Genomic DNA, 20,969 nt, shown 5'->3' on the forward strand with positions numbered 1-20,969 from the left:
AGAGCGCTGGATGTACGGAGCAGTCAGCAACCAGCCTTGCCCCACCTGGTGACTCAGTTGCCACCAACTGTAAATACCTCCCTGGTAAACAGAGCTGAGTGCAAACACACATCGTAGGGACAGAGGGAAGCAGTGCTTGCCCTGAAGAGGAGCCAGTCTCACCATGCATGCTGCAGAGGAAGCCCCCAGAGCAAAGTCCCCAGTGACAGGTTAGTAGGGGCAGGGTTTTATCAGGATGGCCGGATCCAAAGAGGAGCAGCTGGGTTGGGAATGATTTTACCCAGATGTTACTGAATTTTGTGCCAGTGCAAATGGCCTGACAAGCAGCCCTGAATACAGAGCCTCAGAGAAGCCCCAGGAGCAGTCCCTGCAGAGCTGACTTGCCTCCCAGGTCTGCTTCAGGTCCACAGAGGACAGAGTGGTGCTTAGTCTATGTGGTCTGGCCAGATTTTGGCCTTTCTGCTCAGGTGACTGACAGACCCATTATCTGGGTGGGGAGTATGATACAGGCAACCATCCACTGGGAACAGGACTAAGACCCACCCAACTCATTGCAATGCATTGGGGCCACCAAACAGCTGTCAAATGGGGGCAACTGGGAGTTGATGATGATGGGGGATCACCTCACTCCAGTTACTCAGGTGAGTTCACACCAGTCCTGTCCCCTGTGGGAAATCAGACCAGACCTCCAGCCAGCTCAGTCCCATCTCTAACTGGCCAGTACTGGCTGCTCAGGGGAAGGAATAGCTCCAGTGTACTGAGGCTGTCCCATGGGTGGGGGCTATTCTTTGTGGCCTGAGCCAGTGATCAGTGTCAACTAGAAGCAGGAGCACTGGGAGCCCTTGTCAGGATGATACTGTAAGGAAGCGGTTTTCAAACTTTTTAGACTCATGGTCTCCTTTTGACCCAAGGCACCCCTTGTTAGCCTCCAGACACCCCTCAGAAAATGCCAGCTCTGAACTTTTACTCATTTCTTGACTCCAGAAAAATACTAGAGCAATTTTTCTCTTGCAAAGAACTCAAAAAGACCCAAGCAGGTCAGAATGGTTTTAAAACTGTGGATTCCTGTTTTAAATCTCTGGGCTTATCTCATGAATCATAAAAAAACATAAAATTACAGAACCATAGAAAATGAAGGTTGGAAGAGACCTCAGGAGATCATCTAGTCCAACCCCCTGCTCACAGCAGGATCACCTCCAATTAGATCATCCCAGTGAAAGCTTTGTCTAGCCAGGTCTTAAAAACCTCCTAGGATGGAGATTCTACCACCTCTTTGGGTACCTGTTACAGTGCCTTACACTAAATTGTGCTGTTTCTATAGTAACAGGGCTAATATTGAATGGCACCCTGTGGTATTCTTAAAAGGGTCTCACAGTGCCCCAGGGTGCTGTAGCTCCCTGGGTGAGAACCATGACTACAGGAGTTTAGGCAAGGGGGGTCTTCCCAGCAATGGCAGGAGCACAAATAAATTCAGTGAGGACTGTACAGTCAGTCCACGGGCATCTGTGTTACAGTCTGTGACCCACTCCTACCTGCTTCCTGGCATCTCCCTCTGGTGGGGCAAGTGAGGGCAGCTCTGCCCCCTCCCAGAGTTACAGAGGGACTTGGTGTGTCATTGCAAAGAGCAGAGGCAGAGAGAGAGCTTGGCCCAGGGAAGCACAGCCATTGCCACTTTCCCCTGAGCAGCCCCAGCCTTATCTCCAGTACCTCATCCCCTCATTGCCTGTCCTCTTGCCCTGACTCAGGAGAGGAACTAGGTCAGGGTTATCTAGACACATCAGCTTGTCTGGTAGAGACTGATTTGTAATACTAAAGGAACTGAAAACTGAAGGAGGCACCTGGAGTATAGGGTATAAGGACTAGATTAGAGTGGGGCAGATAGCACAAGTCAGATGGAGGGGGGAGAGCCTGGGTCACACTGCAGCCTACCATTTGCATCCTTTCTGTGGGGATAAGTGGAAAGGACTTTGGCACCCTCCTCTACTTCATTGATGTTAGTGACCAACAGAAAATCTTTCTTTTTTAAAGAGCAAAGCAATGCATTTAACTGCTCCCCCGGTCAATATTCCTGGAGGTGCTCTCTGTTGGGAGTGTATGTGCACATGGGAGAAAGCAAGAATGAATGAATTATGGGATATGCATGGGGACTGCTTTGTGGATAGGTTATTTGGCAATGTCAGCAAACCCCAGGGGGTCCTTTACCGAAGCCCTGCTAGAAGTCTGTGTGGGACAGAACAAGAGGAGATGGGTAATGCATCCAACATTGCAGGGAGCTCCAGCCTGAGACCAGTAACCAAGCTACCTCCCAAATACTCCAGCATCAACTCTGTAGGCCACTGAGTGCAGTGGACATCCCAGCCACAGATGCCCTAGAGCCCATTCCAGTAGATGCAGGAATCCAGGCCTGGGATCTGCCCCCAGGTCCCATTTTGGAATGAGAGGAAGTGGAGGTCTGGATTGGCTCCTCTTATCCTCCTTGTGCTCTGGACACTGACCAAGTCTCTGCCAGCTGTTTCTGGCCTTTGTGTTCTACCAGCCTCCCTGGGGGCTCCCAAAGCAGGAGGCAGGAGCAGGGCAGATGATGCTGGGTTGGGCAGGCCTGCAAACCCTGACAGCTGCCCTGGGACCCCTGCTGCCCTCCGTCTTTCATTTCAGGTCTGGAGGTGCTGGAGGATCTGCTGACCTATGATGATCTTTTCTTGGAGTATTTCAATGCCTTCTTGGCTCAGCCTGTGAGTATGTGCCCCCCCCAGCCCATCACTATACTGTGGCTCTGCTCCCATTGATGGCCTGATTCTTCCAGCATTCACCCAATGAACCTGTAGGCAGGACAGTGGGGTGATTTATCCTTCATTTCCAAAGGTAAGAGCAGGGTCCAGCCCCTGGTTTGAGGAGTGCACAAGCAGATCTAATTCTCAGGGTGGAACTGGATCAGTTAGGGGGCAGGGCCTGAAGGGAGAGGTAGGTGCATGAGTATGGTGCATGCAGGCAGGTTCTGTGAGTAAAAGACAGGGCTTCTGCCTGGGGTGAGTCACTGCCTCCCTCCTACCTGGCATGAGTAGTTCTCAGCTGATGCCAGGCTTGAGGGTAGGTTTGTGAGGTGGGCCGGGCACATCACCACTGAGAATGGGGTTGAAATCCCAATGTTACACAGAGCCTGATTGGAGCTGGACTTGGAAACCCATGATACAGCTCCACTGCAGCCTCTTTACACACACTCTGCTGGTGGCAAGGGGCTGCAAAGCAGACCAACCCAGCTCCTTGGGAGTTCCCCCAGTAAGCAGCGGCATGGGGCAAGGGAATGGCCCAGCACTGGGACTGTCAAGGACCTGGCTGAAGGGCATGCCCTCCGCTGAATGGGCAGGTGCAATAGGTTAGAAGGTACCAGGGCAGGCTCTGTAAATTAAAGCAGCCTTGAGATAGTGTACGCTTGTGAGGGGAATGGAGTTCATCTCTTTCTTCCTTTAGGATCTGCCATCATGAAAGCAGGATGGCTTAGGGTCAAGAAAATTTGCCTCAGGGCCCAGATTTTTTTTTAAAGAATGTTTTTGTGTTCCAAGCCAAATCAGGTCCAAATCCGTGAGTCAGTCCAGAACCATCAGTGGCCCTACAACCCGTAAACATCCTCTACCCCCACCAGGGACTTCAGATATTTCCAAAGTCGTCTGGCAGGCATCCTATGTGCTGGCCCAAGCCCAGAGGCTTGGGGTTTGGATGCCCCCAAGTTTTGCCTACCCTTAGCCATATGGCTGCAGGAGCAAGCTAGGAAGGAGCCTCCCATTTCCATAAAGTGGGCTTTAAGCCCCAACATCTTGGCAGGTATTAAACCACACCAGAAGAACAGTTATCCCTGGGAGCACTTAAGGAAAACTGCCTTCGTGGACCCAGATACATGGTGCCTCAGGGCCTGGATGATTTTGTAAGTCTCCCCAGATTGAACCAAGACTCGGTGTGGCTGACTGCGCATGTCAAATGCTCTCTCCCCTGGACATGACATACAAAGGGAAACCGGGCTCACGAGGAAGGCATGTAATAGAAACTAGGCAGAAAGCAAAATGCTGCAGTGGAGAGCTCAGCTGGCCAACTGCTTGCATCTGCTGTGCCAGTGAGCAGTGTGCAGAGTAGAATCCAACCATGGAAAGTCCTCTCCCCTGTCATCAGCTTTCAGACACTGCAGTGCAGGAGTGAGGGACACTGGCAGAAGTGGGTGTGGGAGGCACAGGGCTGGAAGCTCAGTTTGATTCATCCATTGTAGCAGCATTGTAAGTGAACAGTTGGTTCCTGAAATGTGCCAGTCCCCAGCGCTGTGGGGCTTTCCAGGCTGATGAGAGTTTGTGTCTTTGACCTAGGCTTTTCCTCTGAGGCTGCACTATGACCGGCTCAGGGGGCAGCTGGAAGAGCTGGACGGCTTCCTCCAGGAGTGTCCTAGACAGCTGAGCTCTCCTCGGTATGGAGCAAGTGATGCCGAGAGGGAGAGGACTTTGGGCTGGCTTCGGAGGGAGCGCTTAGTCCCATTCCTAGGGTGAGTTCTGGAGTGTGTGTACACTGTATCCTCTATACTATAGGACTGTCCTATACTATTAGACTGCTCCTCTGTGTGTCATGGGCCCTACGATGCTGAGGCAATGAAGATTCTCCTTCAGTGTCTTAACCAGGGAAGAGCTTAGTGCCTTCCCTGCTGCTGAAGGGCAGTGCCAGGTGACTGTTCTGGTTGCAGCCCGTTGGAGTGATGTTGGCTGGTCTGGCCAGAGCAGTGGGGCTAGGAGGTTTCACAGCCTCTCTGGGGCAGAGTTTGTAATGCTAGGGGGAGAGCAGGGGGGAGAGAAGTGGATGAAAAGAGAGCTACAGTACCCCTCCATGGAGGCCAGTGTGTGTACAGCAGAGCCAGAGAGGCTGGAGTAGGCAGGTGCAAGCTTAGGACAGAGTCTGGTGAGAAATGTTCACATGACACAGTTTTGACTGAGCTGATGCTGGGGTCCTGCTGAGGGAGTGCATCCCTCCTGCCCTGCAGCACCATGCTGCCTCAGCCCTGGGCTCCCCACACCCCACACTGGCTCTGCCAGTGCCTCTCTCTCCTGCCCTGCAGCCCCTTCTGCTGTCCCAGCCCTGGCCTTGCCATGCCAGCAGAGCCTCTGGCTTTGCCCTGGTTCTGTTACCATGGATAGTTCTGTGATTGTGCATCCTGTTAGCATGCATCTTGGAGCAGTTGCTTGCCCCCTGCTGTGGCCGTAATTGGCAGTTTCACTGACTGACTGTCTGCTGTCAGGACCACTTTTTATCTGGAGTACAAGCTGGCAAAGCTGCTGATGTGTCCGTTGGATGAGGGCTACCCGGTGAGCCAGCACGAAGTTCGTGGATACAGCCGTCAGTCTGACAGTGCTGCCGTCTCGAGCATTCCCAGCCACCCCTCAACAGCTGGGCTGACCATGGGGGTCCCCAGCCATGGGCTTCTGAGGCCTCTTAGGCTGACTCGCAGCACCCCAGCCCGTCTAGGTGAGTCCCCCCAAGATCCAGCCCTGGAGCATGCCTGTGTCTTCCTGCCCCCAGGCTAAGGAGAGAGGTTACTTCACTGGACCCATCCTCCCCTGGACTTGGAAGGGAATGAAGGGAGGCCTATAAGTCACCCAGCCTGGTGTCTGATGCTGACCTGAAATGGTGACACCAGTTTGCTTCTCCCCACAAAGCTGGGCCAGGAGCTAAGGCACATCAGACTCGGAGTTCAGGGTGAAAAAACACCTCTCTGCCCTGAGGGGCTGTGTTTAAACACTGCTTTGAGATAGTTTGAAGTCTAGCATAGAGCAGGCCTAACTCAAAACCAGGGACAAGCGTATTGCATCTCCCACCCTGGCTCTCCATTTCTGTCCCCAGTATAATACCGTCCATACCCCTTGCTCTTGGGATCTGCAGAAGGTGATCTCACAGAGCTTGCTTTCTTGCCTGCCTGTCTCTCCCCACTTCCTCTGTTCTCCTAACGCTGGCCTCTGCTCTAACTCCTACACACTTATGGTGCAAGTGCCTCCTCTTCTGCTGTTTTTGCTGCCTCGTGGATTGCTCAGCTCGACTGACAACGTTTCTTTCAGCTTCTCTATTCTTCCTTCTCTCTCTAAGATGGTGTCCCCTCAAAATGGGTTGTGGGGACATGTTTTGTATGAAGCAGGCAATCTTCCTACACCATGCAAGTATTAGGGTAAGAGCTGAGAGAATCAAGGAAAATGAGCCCTCCACATTGTGGGGAGATCCCATCCTCTTCACCAAGGCATTTAGGCTCTTCATGGGAAAGGACCCCAGGCATCTCAGGGTCTGACTGCTCCATGCTGCTTCTCAGCTGCCTAGACTCACCCTTTACCAGCCATGTGGCCTTGGGACCCTCCCTTGACAGCTGTCTGCTATGTTTCTCTGCTCCCTTGCAGGCTGCCTCACTAACAATGTTGACTGGCATCCCCAGGAGATTTCCCTGCAGTTCTCAGCTGCCTTTGGGTTGGGGCAACTTCCCTGTGCAGAGAAGCTGAGCAGGCTACAGGTCAGCAGCCTCCTGTCTGACTCCAGCATGGAAGCAACCAATGGTGAGACTGCTGTGGCTTGGAGAGGGACAGGAGGGGACTGTCCTTTGCCAGGTACATTCTATCTTTTTAGCTTTCCTTCCCCACCTTCTTCCCCCAGTGTGAGGGGCTCCTGTTCTGCCCATTGGGTCTGTGTGTCCTGAGCCACCTGCTTTGCTCATTCACAGGTAGGAAGCTGCCTAGCTCATAGATGCATCTACAATTGCCTGCCTGAGCCTAAGTCTGCCTTCAGTGCAGTATTGTCTCCTCCTTCCCTGGGCTCCAGGTTATTACCTGGATGGGAGACATGCCAGGAAATTGTGGGTGCTGCAGCCTGTGTGAGTGATTCAGGAGAGGTGCACTGTTCTCTGACGCAGAACTGACCCCACTGTGATGCCAAGGACTGCTGAGTTGAGCAAGGTGCCTTCTTTTAGAGGAGTTATAAAACAGGTCCCAGTAGCTTCTCATTGTCAAAGATCCCAGAACAGTTGTGTGAGGAGTCAGTGTGCTAACTGGCTGTGTTCAATAGACTCATAGAGAAGTCAGGCTGGAAGGGATCTCCAGAGGTCATTTAGTCCAACCCCCTGCCTGAGGCAGGGTCAGCCCTATCTAAACCATCCCATACAAATTCATAATCTAACCTCTTAGTAAAGTGTACAAGTAACTGAAGTCCTTAAATGCCCATTGTAGTTGCACTTGGGAGCAGTCTACTTCATGGCTTCCTGTCCTAGGTCACTGTTCTCTCCCACTGGTAAAGAGCTGCTGTGCTTATTCCTGGGAGCTGCTGCATTTCTGCAGCGGGTAAAGCGGTCTTTTTCTAAACAGCTTGGTCTGAAGAAAAATGCTGTAGAGAGAGTTTATTTCCAGAGGTATTAACAGCTCTGCTCCTCAGGACTTAGAAGAGATTTTATTGCTTTGGGTTTCCTGACAGATTCAACAGCAGGAGGTGAGACCCCCCAAAGCCCATAGGGAGGGCCTTTGACTGGAGCTGACAACCTGAGCACTTTGGTGCAACCCCACGTGGCTGCTTGGAGGAAGGGGAGTGCAGGGTAGTAGTCTCAGGGTCTGGACAGATGGACTCATTTATAATCTGCCCTTGTGTCATGATTGCAGAAGGAGCCATGGATGATTGGACCAGTGAGCCAGAGGGACTGCCCGTCGGCCTGAGCACACCTGCATCTGGCTCCTCGCGTGGAGCAGAGCACACCAAGTCCCACCTGGACAGGTGAGAATATCAAGGGTTAATGCACCTTCCTGTGCTGGGGAGGAGAAGGCCTCGAGTGAGTGCCCAGGTAAAGCCAGGGGCAGCAGCTGGAGCAGGGGACTGAATCAAGGGCTGGTGTGCCCAGCCTCATAGTCACTGATGGCTCCATCCACCTTTAGCAGGGCTCTGTGGAGGGTGACATAGCTAGCACCTTTCCACCTGGAGGCACACATCACTTGGCACCATCAAGCCTCCCCTCCCCTATCCATCCCCACCACCAAGGCCAAACAGCATGTCTTTTGTCAGAACCTGGATTAGAGGCCTGACTTCTGGGTTGTGCTTTAACCACTAGATGTGCTGCCTTCTTAGCAGTGTTCTCACCTTGGGGCGCCTTCTGCCTATGAATGCTGGGCTGGTGCCACCCACACCCTGAGGAAGACATTCAGTAGCAAGGGGGAGGGAATTTCTCCTGGCCTCTGTCTCACTCTCAGCATCTGGTCCAACAACATCCAGGTGCCAGGTGTGCCTGGAGGGGGAAGGGCTGAAGGTCAGGTTTCTCACCTGCTCTGGGCCCAGTCCTAGGTACCCTGTTGGGAGCATGGTGCTGACTGGTTGACCTGCTTTATCCTCCTTGGGGGCTGTTCCTCTGGAGCCTGCTCTCAAGTTTTGCCTGGAGCATGGGGTCAATACATATGCATGTTGTTTGCTGGGGTTGCCGGGGACTCCTCTCACACTGGTTCCCAGTAAGAGGCACACAGGAATAGCACTGAGATGGGGCCCACAGGGTTCAATTTTCCCTGAGGCCAGGTTTGAGACCTCGAGCTCTTAGGATAAATCTGTGGATATATGTGTGTATTGGGAGGGGCAGGTACTGGGCATGCTGAGGAGAGTAGTATGGTAAGGAGTGCCTTAACTGGGATGCACAGGGTGCTGTCTGTGGGGTGTTTGTGCTGAGATGTGCTTGGGATAAGTGGCTGCATTGGAGTGTGCAGGGGCTGGTGGATGCCCCTGTTGCCAGGAATGGTGGTGGACAGTGGTGTAACTAACTATGGGGGTACCACCAGTGGCACTGACGTGGATGGTGGGGTAATAAAAAGCAGCTGTTGCTGGCAGCTGTATGATCACGATTGCGATGGCATAGCAAGCAGAAGCCCCTGATGTCCTGTGGCCTGTGTGCCCAGCTGTGCCCTTGCCTTTTCTGAGGTACATTCTACAACTAAAGCCTCCCACACTTGGAGTCACCTCCGCTCTATAGGCTCCACTGCTCTGTGGACTCCCATTCCCTCTTGTTCATTCCAGTGCTGACTATCCAGCTAACATGGGAGAGGACTCATCTGACAGGACATGGGGACTCACCAGGGTGCAGGGGAAAGGAAATATAGGATAACTACAACTAATGGCAATGTGGTAGTCCAACCCTGGGGAGTGTCAGGGGGGTGCAGGGAGGGGTGCAAGGAGGGTTGGATAGTCCCATTTCCCCTGCATTCCAGGGAGTTGCCTGTGCCATGTGCCAGAGATGTTCCTGGACCCTTTTTTACTACAGGTGGGCTGGGGAGTCATTCTCAGCTGCCAGGAAGGTGTTGCAATTTGATCTGGATGAGGCAAGTGATTCTGAGGGAGGAGAGGAGCCTGGGTTCCTTGGGAGTTTCAGCGGCTCTGCTCTGCAGCGTCTGAAGGAGGACATCTTGGGGACGGTAAGAATGCCAGCTCCTGCCCATGGGCCATGTGGATGGAGATGGCGTTGTCTCTGCCAGCTACCATGTGGTGCCCCTTCCTGCTCTGGGCTGGCCTGTCTGTCAGGTGGAGGCCAACAGCCTGTTCAGCCTACAGTGGGCAACCTGTGCTGAACTGTGGACTTATATGGGGCTCTGGGGTACTGCTTGACTTTTGCCTTTCATCAGTCTGTTCTGGTCCTGGAGCAATGCTACCCCTACTCTGTGCCTAGAAGATGAGTGCTCCTTAGGGGCAGCCCGAAAGGGTCAGGGTCACTGTGGCTCAGAGGGGACAGCTGAGGTAGCAGATTGCTGCAGATTGCTGATTACCGTGTGGCAACCTCCCAGCCCTTTACAGGGAGCCCTGTCACAGAAACCAGGGGGAACCCTGCTTTATTCCAGTGGTGGGCGAGCAGCTGGCAGTCCATCCATCTAGTCCTTGGCTTCTCCAGGAGAGTGGAGCCTGAATAAGTTTGCAGCAGTGGCTCTGAGGAGCTGTCTACCAGTAGCTTGGTGCCAGTCCAGTGGGAGGCTACTGAGTGGGCCCCCCCCACCCTCCACTGCTGCACTTAGGACAAGATTGTCAGGCCTGGGAATGTGCCATGGGTGGTTCTCATTAATAGACTGGTGGGGCAATTCAGGGAGGCATTAGACCCCACTGAAGGGAAAGGTGGGCTCTCCTAGCTCTTTGCTATGGGGCTGGACTGCTGCCCAGGAGCTTTGCTTCCTCCTCACCTGCAAAGCTTGCTCTTTGTGGCTCTGCATGCTCCAGTGGGCCCTCAACCTCCTTGTGCTGTAGAGAGCTGGCATGGACAACTTCCAGGAGTTTCTGCAGGGCACCCTGGGGATCCACCTCCTCCACTTCTGGATTGACTGTGAGCATGCCAAGGAGCGCGCCCAGTGCTTGGAAGCCAGCGATGCCCAGCTTCTCTACACTGACCTCTTTCGGTAGGGATGGGTGACCAGGGGAATGACACACTCAAACCCTAGACAAACAGAAGGGTGTTGGGAGGCATGGATCCATGGTGGTGCCTGTTCTCTTGTGGACACAAGAGGGGTCACGGCTTCATTACTAAACCTGTGATGGGTGCTGACTTTGGGTTTTGGTGGTGGGTGTTTTTTGTTTTTTTTGCATTCCTGTGCCAAGCCCCCTGCATGCCCAGAAGAGGCAGTGCATTACTTCAACCTGGTTCACCCAGTGTGGCTTGTGGGTGCTAAGCACCTCCTATTTTTTTCAGTGGGTTCTTGAGCCCCAGAGCACCCACTGAGTTGGCACCTATGACCAAACCCACTCGAGCTGGTTGTCTCTTTTTATTGCCCCCAAACCTTTGTCTGCTCCACCTCCTGTCATGTCAGGTACACTGCTGGTGGTGAGGACGGGACCACTCAGCAGCCATGAAGATAAGCATAGACTAGAGAGTTCCCTCTCTGACTCATGGGTGAGGAACCCCTAATTCCTGTGGTAAATGAGCATGCATGTGCACAGAGGAGGGCCCTAGGGGAACCCCCCAGCCTGACATTCATAGCAGTGCCCATTTCCCTAGCGCCTGTCAGAGTAATCACACAGAGTAGCCTGTCCCACACAGGAACCTGATCTAGCACATTTCAGGATCCACTGGGGGGAGAGGTGGTGGGGAAGGGCTGAGGAGTGAGAGAAGAGCAGCCCAGATGGGTCTGTTCTGCTTGGAAGGCAGCACTGGAGGTCTGTTGCTTTGTGGCTTTCCCAGCACATGCCCCGTGGGAGACCCACACAGGACAGGACACCACCTCAGATCACCATCACAGATGTTCTGGGTCGGCCTTCTCCTCTAGACCCTGTGGGTCTGGCTTTCCTGAAAGCACCCTATGGGCCTTGGATGCTCCTTTCCTGGAGTAGAAGCCCCCTTCTTGTCTTTGCAGGAGTATTCAAGACAAGTACAAACTGGACCTGCCTCCTGCTTCCCAGGTAAGGAAGGCTGCTAAGGAGGAGCCCTCACCCCCACACACCCTTTGCAGCTTTAGCAGACGTGTGTCTGTGCTCTGGCAGGTCTGAGCTGAACATCGCAGCTGTGGGCAGAGGTGAGAAAGCAGAGCCCTGGGGAGCACTCTGCGTGTATGTCTGTGTCTAGTATTGCCTCCCCTGCCAGGAAATGCTCAGGCTAATTAAAGTGCTCCTATTTTTGGCTTTCAGTGATGCTGGGGGCCTGATGCTGCCTGGTTCTGAGGCCTCCCAGGTCTCTGCTTAGCTATTAGTAGGGGCTGGCTCAGGCCTTGAGGCAGCATGTGTCCTGCTTGATTAATCCTACTAGTTATTTGTATTAGTGCATGGCTAGGCCTAGGAAGCCTAGCCATGCACCAAGACCCTGCTAGCACTAGGTGCTATACAAACAAAATAGAGAGTCTGTCCCTGTCCCTGAGAACTTACAGTTTTAGTCCCGGTACTAGGCAAGAGACAACAGATAGGTATAGAGCAGGGGTGGCTAGATTGCAGCCATTGAACAACATGTAGCTCCTAGGCAGTTTGAATGTAGCTCCTGAAGGAAGAGAAGTAGTGGGGCACTGTGTGCAAGTTGCTGACTATAGAGCATGCACATCTTGGATTATTTGTGTCCTGTGGCTCTTGGCCATGTCAAGATTTGCAGCTAGCAGGGGCAAGAAGTTTGGCTGCTCCTGGTACGGACAGACGGGGCAACACAGAGAGGCAATGAGACCACATCAGCCAGTGTGGTAGGCAGCAGTCTTAGCTCACCAGATGTCTAGCCATTCCTAAGGCATCATGGCAAAACGGAGTTTTATGCAGGGTTTGGCCATTTTGTCAAGGTCTATGGAGAGCTCCTCCCAAGTGGGATGAGCTTCCTGGGAGAAAACACAAAGGTGCTTGTGTGAAAATCTAGCCTCGACTTTGACCCACCATGCTAGCCTTCACTGCCCATCAGATGTGGGAATCAACAGCCCAGTAGTGACGGAGATACGACATAAATCAGTGGCTCCAGAAATTTGGTGGCAGGGGAGTTGTGGTATTGTTAATTGCTGGTCTCCTGCTGCCAAGTTTCCAGACCTGTGGGGAGCCCTGTGGCCTGGATAATGTGGCCCAACATACTAGATCATACTACAGTGTGATTGACTTGGCATGCATGGTCACTCTATGGTCAGATCCAGGCACGGGAGGCTGGGTTAGCATGTAGCTAGATCTGGCATGTGGGGTCAGGCTGGTGTGCTGGAGCACACCTGCAGACTGGCCCCATGTATCAACCCCATGCAGGATCCAGTCCAAAGACCAATCTCTCTTCTAGCCTGTGGGGCTAAAAGTTTGGACACCACTGATACAGTTGGTAGGTATGGGCCATGAAGGGCCATGAAAGTGAAAATGAATGGTTTAAGTCTGATGAGGCAGAGAAGAAAAATGTGGTCAAAACAATGGACTAGGAATCTAGTTTCTGTAGCTACATACTCCGTGCATATGAGTAGGACAAAATTGCATTTGCCAAAGGCAGAGAAGAGGAGGTTGTAGAATTCAGGATGTGAGATGAGAGCCTGGATGAAAGTTTGAGCTATGTGAAGGGATAGGAAAGGGCAGATCTTAAAAGATGTGATGCAGAAAGAACTGGTTAGATTTAGACATAGCTTGAATATGAGGACCTAGGGAGAGGTCCAAGCAAAGGGATGCCTAGCTGCAGTCCTGAATTCAAGCTGGGATAGTACTATCATCCACGGGGCTCAAGAATGGAAGAGAAGGATTCAGGCTGGGGAAGACAGAATGCTCTGCTCTAGCCTTGGTGAGTTTGAGCTGCCAGTCACACATCCACAAGGAGATGTCAGAGAGACAGGCTGGATCGAAGGAGACAGGTCTGAAGAAGACAGGTAGACCTTTGAGTTGTCACCATGGAGACAGTAGCTGAATTTGTGTCTGTGGCTGAGATGGCCTGGAGTTAGCGTGCGAGGGAGAGGAGGAGATCAAGGACAGAAAGTTGGAGGTGGGGATGAGGTTGGACTCACACAGGGTCACCTTGTGTGACCTTTTAAAATGGATCAGAATGTGTAAACTCCCCTGTGTAATGTACCCCACGCTCCTGTCGATGCCCCTCACTCCTGAAGCAGAGCCTCATGCCCTTGCTAGCCCAGCCTGAGGTGTCCTCTGGGCAGAGGTTGCCTACGTAGCCTGTCTAGCACAGGCTGGGCAGTGGTTGAGTGTTACTTAGGAGACACTGCTGGTGCCTTAAGCTCCTTGCTCCTGGAACCCTGCTCTGTCATGATGCCAATCAGCCGCCCACTGCCCGAGTCCCGCCGCAGGTGTAGAGCATGTCTCTATGTTTGCTATGCAGGCAGGCAGGCAAGTGCAAGAGGGAAGTTTGTGCTCATTAAGTTAATTCTTTTGCTCAGGCCAAGTGAGGATGTGCAGTCATCAGTCCCTAACCCCTAACATCCTGATTTCCAGTGTCTAGCTGCTACATAGCATTAGCCACAAGCCTCACAAAAGGTTATGGGGTGTGTATGTGGGGGAAGATGGGTGAATCTGCCTCCTGCTCTTGGATCCAGCTTGGGATCCCTGGTTAGTCAGACACTGGCTTCTGACCCTCAGTGTCACAGAAGCCCAGAGCTGACAGCCACAGTGTGGGAAGGGACAGGGATGTAACCAAGCTTAGGGAGAGGTTGGAAGGAAGCACTTGACCCCTCTAGAACTGGGGTCTGCAAGAGGCTCTGACCCCCTCCCCCCAGAGTGCAGTGTGGTTTGTGGGGTCCATTGGTGGGATGGCTGGCCCACTCCTTTCTCCTCACTCCTTCCTGGCAGGAGCAGATCTGTGAGGCTCAGCACAGCGCAGGGCAGACTTCAGCCGCAATCAGCAGGAGCCAATATGATGCTCTGAGACGCTTACGTTCCTACTGGGTTCCTAGGTTTCTCATCCACCATGAGAGAGCCAAGCACCTTGGGTATGTGCCCTTTGGGACCCCCTAGGAAATATGGGGGCTATGGAGGGGGAGGGAAGTGTTTGTAGTTCTCAGGCTATGGAATGGCTTGGATAGGGATGATCCTGCCTTGAGCAGGGGCTGGACTAGATGACCCTGCTTCTAGCCCTGCTTTTCTATGATCCTGTGACTCTGTGGGTCTGGGGGAAGGGCCTTCTGCTGTGTTAGAAAAGCCTCATGAACACTGGGCTGTTGGTCAGAGCTCTTCCCTAGCTCCATGTCCCTTCTGCCTCCTCAACTGCAGAGGCCTTTAATAGGTTGGAGAGAATCGGATCCAGTGGTTAAAGCAGAGGCTGAGAACCAGGACTCCTGGGTTCTCTTCCTGGCTCTAAGAGGGAGTGGGATCTAGTGATAGATGAGGCATAGTATCCTACTGGGGTTTGGGCTCTATTCCTTGTTCTGCTGCCGACTCACTGGCAGGACAATCAAGTCCAGCTGTTTTGCTCTGACCTGGCTTCCACCCTCTTAAATGAAAAGAAAATGCTTGGAAAGTGAAGTGCTACCTTTTCTTTTTTTTGGCATTCATGGTAGGCTTGCATCAGACTTGGGCTCCCAGGCCAAGGCTAGGTCACTCCTGCATGCTGACCACCTGCCTTCGGTTAAGGTGTATGCAGCGCTTCCTGTAGTGGGGGACCGATGCATGAGTCGTGTGAGCAGAAGCAGAGACTGGCTCAGTGTATGTACTGTCCCCTGTGGTTGTCAGGGGTGGAGGGGTTCAATATGGGTCTCTCACACTGGCAGTGTGTCCACCATCTACTGTAGTCCAATGCTGTAGCTGGTTAATGTCCTGAGTATGCAACACTGACACCCAGTATGAGCATGTAGGGCCACACTTGCTTTGTGGAATATGGAACAAGTGGCTACCCCCTAGCTGATGTTGCAACCAGTGGCAGGGACCTGCCTAGAGTGGTAAATGCTCTGGAAACATCTCCAGTGGAGTTGGAGGACCCTGGAGTCCAGGTTCTTTTGACATTAAGCTGCTGTAAGGTCTACTCTGACTCTAGCTTCAGCAATACAGTGGATTATATTGGGCCCCTGTGCTCTAGCTCAGTGGTTCTCAACCTTTTTTGGACCAGGACCCATTTGTAAACATTGGCCAGTCCTGACCCAGTGCCTCTCACTCCTGACCTGTTGCCCCGCACCCCCAGTATGTGGGGCAAGGGATGGGTATGTGGGGCACGAGGAGCCCTAAGCCGCTTTATGCAAGGGGAAAACTGCAGTTTCCCACATCTTCTCCTTTAAAGGAGAATCCATTTTTAAAGTTTTTTCACAACCCTTTCATATATTCTTGTGACCCACTTTTGGGTCATGACCCATGGGTTGAGACGCACTGCCTAGCTGACCACTTGCAGAGGGTCCAGCGCAGTGCTTGTAGATGGGGGTGTGACTGGAACATTGGTGAGAGGGGCTGTGAAGAGGCTGGGCCTGTTCTGCTCCTGTCCAGTGATCTCCCACTTGCATTTGAGGGGGCTTCCACACTGGGAACGGCAGCTGCCTGCCATCTGGGACCCTGGCAATGACATGCCCTGGGGAGTCATTTGGAGTAGTTCCTCTCCTCCCACTAAGGCTAACTGCTGTTCCTTTGGCCCTGGCCTCAGGCAGCTCTTTCTGGCCTGTTGTGAGCAATTGCACCCACAGAACTGCTAGGACTGAGAAGCCCTCCTGTGCTGTATGCCCACTGCAGGTTCTGCGCTCCGCAGGGACCAGGCGTGGCAGGATTGAGTCAGCTCAGCCACCAGGTCTCATGTGGTCTCTTACTATGACACCACTGACCTCCCGCCTCCTCCAAGCACTCAAATGTGATCTCAGGGGTGTGGGAGGCTTTCTCCACTACCTGATCAGGTGAGTCCTGGGCTCCTGTATCTTTCCAAGGCACAGAGTTGTAGCTAAACCTAGGAAAATGAGCTGACATATTCCTGCACACCTAAAATTTGTTGCTGTGCTGGCTGTGACTGAGCCCTAATGCTTGGGAAGAAAATGTCAAGATGTGTGCTGCCACCACCAGCTGCTCAGGAGAAGAGATGTCCAAGACACCATTCATGTTCCTTCCATGCTTGTCCTCCAGGTGTGAGGATGCTCAAGAGGTGCACAGTCTGTTGCTGTGGCAGGCACTAGAGGAGCACAAGGCCTCTTGGGAGAGGCAGGCAGATCGTCTCCAGGTCCACCGTGCAGCCTGGCACATCTTTCACACGTACCTGGCCCATGATGCGGGATGTGATGTTGGTGAGTGCCCAGATACTGCCTCTTCCACCAAGTGGGCATTCAAGTGCTGAGCCCACTTCACTGAGTATGGCTGGGTTGGGGTATGAGTGGAGTCCACTTAAACACTGGGCTCAATCATGTACCAGCAAGGTGGTGGTTGGTGCTAGGAAACTTTAAGGAAGCTGGGACAGTTTAAGACAGCCTGCAGCAACCCAAATGGATTTGAGGCATGAAAGCAAGATGCCCTCAGTTCAATAACCCATTGTCATAGTCCTGATATCAGAAGGTCCAGAACCATAGCAATAGTGCAGCAAGTTGCTTCCCTTACTTGGCTTCAAATGGGAGCCCTGATAACTCATCTCAAGCATATGGATGCAACATGGAAGTGGCTGTCTGGTGTTGTGGTTCAGTTATCTGGATTCCTGCTGAAGTAGACCAGTAGACCTGTGGGGTTTTCCTCTGAGTGGCCTAGAGCAGTGTTTCTCTACCCATGGGTCACAACTCAAAAGTGGGCCACAAGAATATATGAAAGGGTTATGAACAAATTTAAAAAATAGATCAAACTTTAAAAATGGATTCTTCTTTAAAGGAGAAAGATGTGGGAAACTGTGGCTTTTTCCTTGCAGGCTGCCAGTGTTCCAGCCTGCAAGGGGCTGCTTGGGGCCCCCCTGCCACATTGGCGATGTATAGGGGGTGCACATGTACTCCCTGAGATTGGCCGTGCAACCCCTGGAAGCACCAGCTGCAACACGGGAAGTGCCCTTCTAGTTTGGGTGGTTCTGTGCTCGCCGATCGACTATAGGGAGACCCCCCACCCGGTTGGCGATCAGCCATGGGGGGACCTCCCCCACTGTTGGTGATTTGGTGCCCCCCCAGACTCAGGAGGCACCAGTCACCCATGCCCTTCCCCACGCACTGGGAGGCTGGGGGTGGGGGACAGTGAATCGGGAGTGAGGGGCACTGGGTCAAGACTGGCCATCGGTGTTTACAAATGGGTCCTGGTACAAGAAAGGTTGAGAACCGCTGGTTTAGAGAACCAGTGCACAGGCTTCTGGGCTGGACTACAAGAAGGTAAGTGTTGATGAGTGCTTGTACCTTCCCATTCAAAGTCCCACAGTTCGCTGTGTCAGACTTACTCTAGGAAAGAGTCCTAGGTCAGCCCTCTCTACTTCTCACCTTCCCATAGGGCTGGCCTATGATATGCCGCTTTATGTCCAGCACCTTCAGGATCTGCTCAGCACCAGTGATGGAGGCCTGGAGCCCATGGCCTTTGAGCCCGTGGCTCAGCATGTACTTGCTGTCCTCTGTGGGTCCTGGCTCCGCTACTTCCGCTACGAAATTGCCACCTTCCTGAAGTGAGTTCCCAGAATCCTTGACACCCATTTCTCAGGTTCCCAAAGCTTGCAGAGACATTTAATTCCTGGATTATTCTCCCTCAGTACACTCAGCAAAGGCCCTTAACGCTCATCTGAATCACTCTTGCTTCTTGTGCCCTATGTTGTTGGCTCCAGAGCCACACAGTGAATCCTTTGGCACCATCTCCCTTCATGTAGGAAGAGTCCAAGACTGGAGCAGCCAGGAGCTCTTGCCTCTGTCCCCTGCCCCTCCCAAAGCCAATGCTCAGACCCTTCCCTTTTGCACACTTCCTGCCAGGACTGGAGTAGCTGGGAGCTCCCCTCCCCTTCCAGCCAGTGCCCTCGCCCTGTTGCCTGTTCCCGTGCTGGAGAAGGCAGGGAATGGAGCAGCTAATTCCTTGGGAACCAGTGCTTCTGCTAGGAGTGAGCTTCTAAATGACTGATTGTCCTGGATAACTCAGCTGGCTCCAGACTCTCTGTGCAGACAGAGATAGATAATTCTTTCCAATTAGCCAGTCGTCCTGGCAAAAATCTTTTTGAAGCCCGGTTCTCAGCCATTGTGCGTTTCTCCTTGGCTCACTCACCCCATTCCACTGTCTTTCTCACAGGTATTGTGTGCCAGCCTCTTTCTTTGAAGCCCAGGATATTGGGAGCAAAGAGAGTAGAAACAAGCAAGAAAGGAGAAACAGGTACTTCCTTGTGTGCCCCTTGGGCCAACAGATATTTGGCATACAGGTTAGCTATCATTAGTTTGTAACCACCCCAACAGGGACCATTTGTAGTTATGGAGGTGAGTTTGAGCTAACAACTTGCTTTCACAGCTAAAACTCCAGCCCCTTTGACCAAGTCCTGGCTTCCCACTATCCCTGTTTCATGCATGCAGCCTCCAGGTCCATGCATCTAATCGGGAACGTGTGCCCTGGGTGATACTTGCACTGTAGTGCCCTGATGCACATGGGAGCGCAGGCTCCTATTTTGGGAACAAGTTTATATTTAGCTCTCACCTCTTGTTTGCAAAAGGACCTGAGGTGCATCACAAACAGCTCTCATGTTGAGAATCATTTCACCCGCTGCTGAAATGTGCATGCCTCTGGGGTGGAGGATGGCAGCTGCTGACACACCCAAACACTGCACAGGATATGAACAAACAGGCTCACCACAGCAGGAAATGTGGAAGGCAGCATACATCCTTTTCCGAGGCTGGGATATTGGTAGTACCACTGCAGTACCTCTGTCTGATGTCTTTTTCTGTGACCACATGTTGTCAGGCCCTGAAAAAACACCATCTCCAAGATCCCAGCAACCACTAAGTGCCAAGAAAGGACTTGAGAGAAATAAATGCAAACTCAGCATTGCTGTGTGGGAAGAGAAGTGGATCTGGCATCCAAGTCCTGGACCTCAACAAGAGCTTAGCCTGCTGTGCTATGGCTATGCTGACAACCCTTTTAACTCCTTACAGGGCCAGGAAGAGGAGGAGCAATGCCAGATCCCATGCCCAGGAAGGAAGAGAACAGCAGAGGCAGAAGAAGAAAACAGCATCTAAATCACTGGGCTCAGGCCTGGTGGAGGAGGACACCCCAGCCGGCAGGGTGTCAGTGACACCCCAGCCATCCCTGGACCTGCTCAGCAACAAGGTGGTTTTTAAAGTTTATAGGAAAGCGGCTCAGGAAATGCAGGATGCCGGCTTGCAAAGGGCACTGGGACTGCTGCAGAAGCTGGAGTGCTGCTGGGAGGCCCCAGGGGACAGGCAGCGGCTGGGCAGCACCCTGAAACTCCTGGACCTCTGGGACCAGCAAGGTACTGAGTCAGCCAACCCTCAGCTCCCTCGAAAGCTGAGGAAGAGACTGAGGGTGGAGGTGGCCCAGGGTGGAGTGAGCGACTTGAGCCTGGAAGAAATGCAGGCGGCCCTATATTTGCATGTTGCTCAGAGCTTTGAGGGCTTCTGGGCTGAGGTGAGTGAGGGCCTGAGCAGGCACGGAGTGCAGCACACCCATCTGCAGGAGGAGGGCTGGGCCAAGCTGGAGCCACTCCTGCACTCGCTGGCTGCCAAGGTGGCCCTCAAACACCTAAAGAACAGGAAGGCCAAGGTGGGGTCTGCAGCCACAGCCCGGCCTAGCCAGGAGGACAAAGCCTCCTTCTGCCAGTCCCTCCGGGCTGCTGCCGAGGGCTGGCCCAGCCTGGAGATGCTGCACTTCCTCCAGTACCTGCAGGTCCATGGCCCCCCGGTGCTGGAGACCAGTCTGTGCTTCCAGCTGGAGGTACAGAAGTTCAAGAATGCCCATCATGGCACGCCCGATGGGGCCCTGCTCAGGAAGAAGGTGCAGGTGATCCGTGATGGCTTCCTCCTCTCCCAGCTGGAGCCCAGGCTGCAGGTAGTTCCCAGGCTTGGAACAAGAGGCAGGGATGGGGCAAGGAGACAGCCAGACAGGCTGCTACCTGGGGACAGAGAAAGCAGGGGAGGGAGGGAGGGAGGAGAAGATGGAGCTGAGCCAGAAGCACCAGCTTCCAGACTGCGGTTACGGAAAGAGGTTTGTGGATCAGAGCAGGGCCCTGGTAGGTGATTACATCTTGGGTACAGGGCAACCCCACACACACTTCACTGCTGTTGGGCAGGTGCATGCCCCATCGTGAGGGAGAGGTGAAGCCCCTTCTCCTAGGTAGGATGTGTAGGGGATGTTTTGGGGGTGAGCCCCTTTCCTAGTTGGAGGGGGTAGGATTCACAAAACGGGAAGCCCCATCTCCTGGGCAGGGTAGTCCATGGGAAACACTGAGAACCAACAGTGGTCCATCAGGCCTGGAAGTTGGGAAAAACTTTGAAGAATGCCATGTGCTCTGTTGTGCAGTCCCCATGTCCTGCAGAAGGGACTCATGTGCGAGTGAAAGGCCTCCTGCAGGTCTACCCTTGATCACACTGGAAAAACTGGGCCTCATTGTTCATAGCTAATGCTATAGTGAGGATTAGGATGAGATTCAGGTAACAGTCCCACCCTCTCACCCAAGGTACCCTACCCCC

The 20,969-nt window shown here is 53.1% G+C and overlaps 1 protein-coding gene across 1 annotated transcript; it reads left to right on the plus strand.

Moving 5' to 3' along the window:
• Window positions 1-2,136: 2,136 nt before the first annotated feature.
• LOC149873520 (uncharacterized) lies at window positions 2,137-20,836 on the plus strand. The gene is made up of 15 exons (XM_090035022.1): window positions 2,137-2,248; window positions 2,656-2,732; window positions 4,350-4,447; window positions 5,267-5,493; window positions 6,411-6,614; window positions 7,653-7,764; window positions 9,287-9,437; window positions 10,255-10,403; window positions 11,355-11,400; window positions 14,224-14,363; window positions 16,465-16,622; window positions 17,788-17,956; window positions 18,565-18,645; window positions 19,416-20,328; window positions 20,816-20,836. Exons 1-15 carry the CDS (start codon window positions 2,137-2,139, stop codon window positions 20,834-20,836), a joined length of 2,658 nt encoding a protein of 885 aa, XP_089891148.1.
• The last annotated feature ends 133 nt before the right edge of the window (window positions 20,837-20,969 follow it).

Source organism: Crocodylus siamensis, chromosome 1 (genome assembly GCF_052110815.1).
Source record: "Crocodylus siamensis isolate JL-2025a chromosome 1, ASM5211081v1, whole genome shotgun sequence".
Taxonomy (NCBI): Eukaryota; Metazoa; Chordata; order Crocodylia; family Crocodylidae; genus Crocodylus; species Crocodylus siamensis.

Bases quoted from the DNA above. Each gene is read 5' to 3' on its own strand.
- LOC149873520 (XM_090035022.1), top strand. From the start codon at position 2,137: ATGCATGGGGACTGCTTTGTGGATAGGTTATTTGGCAATGTCAGCAAA. The intron at 2,249-2,655 runs GTAATGCATCCA...CTTTCATTTCAG, and splicing joins GACAGAACAAGAGGAGATGG to GTCTGGAGGTGCTGGAGGAT. The intron at 2,733-4,349 runs GTGAGTATGTGC...TCTTTGACCTAG, and splicing joins ATGCCTTCTTGGCTCAGCCT to GCTTTTCCTCTGAGGCTGCA.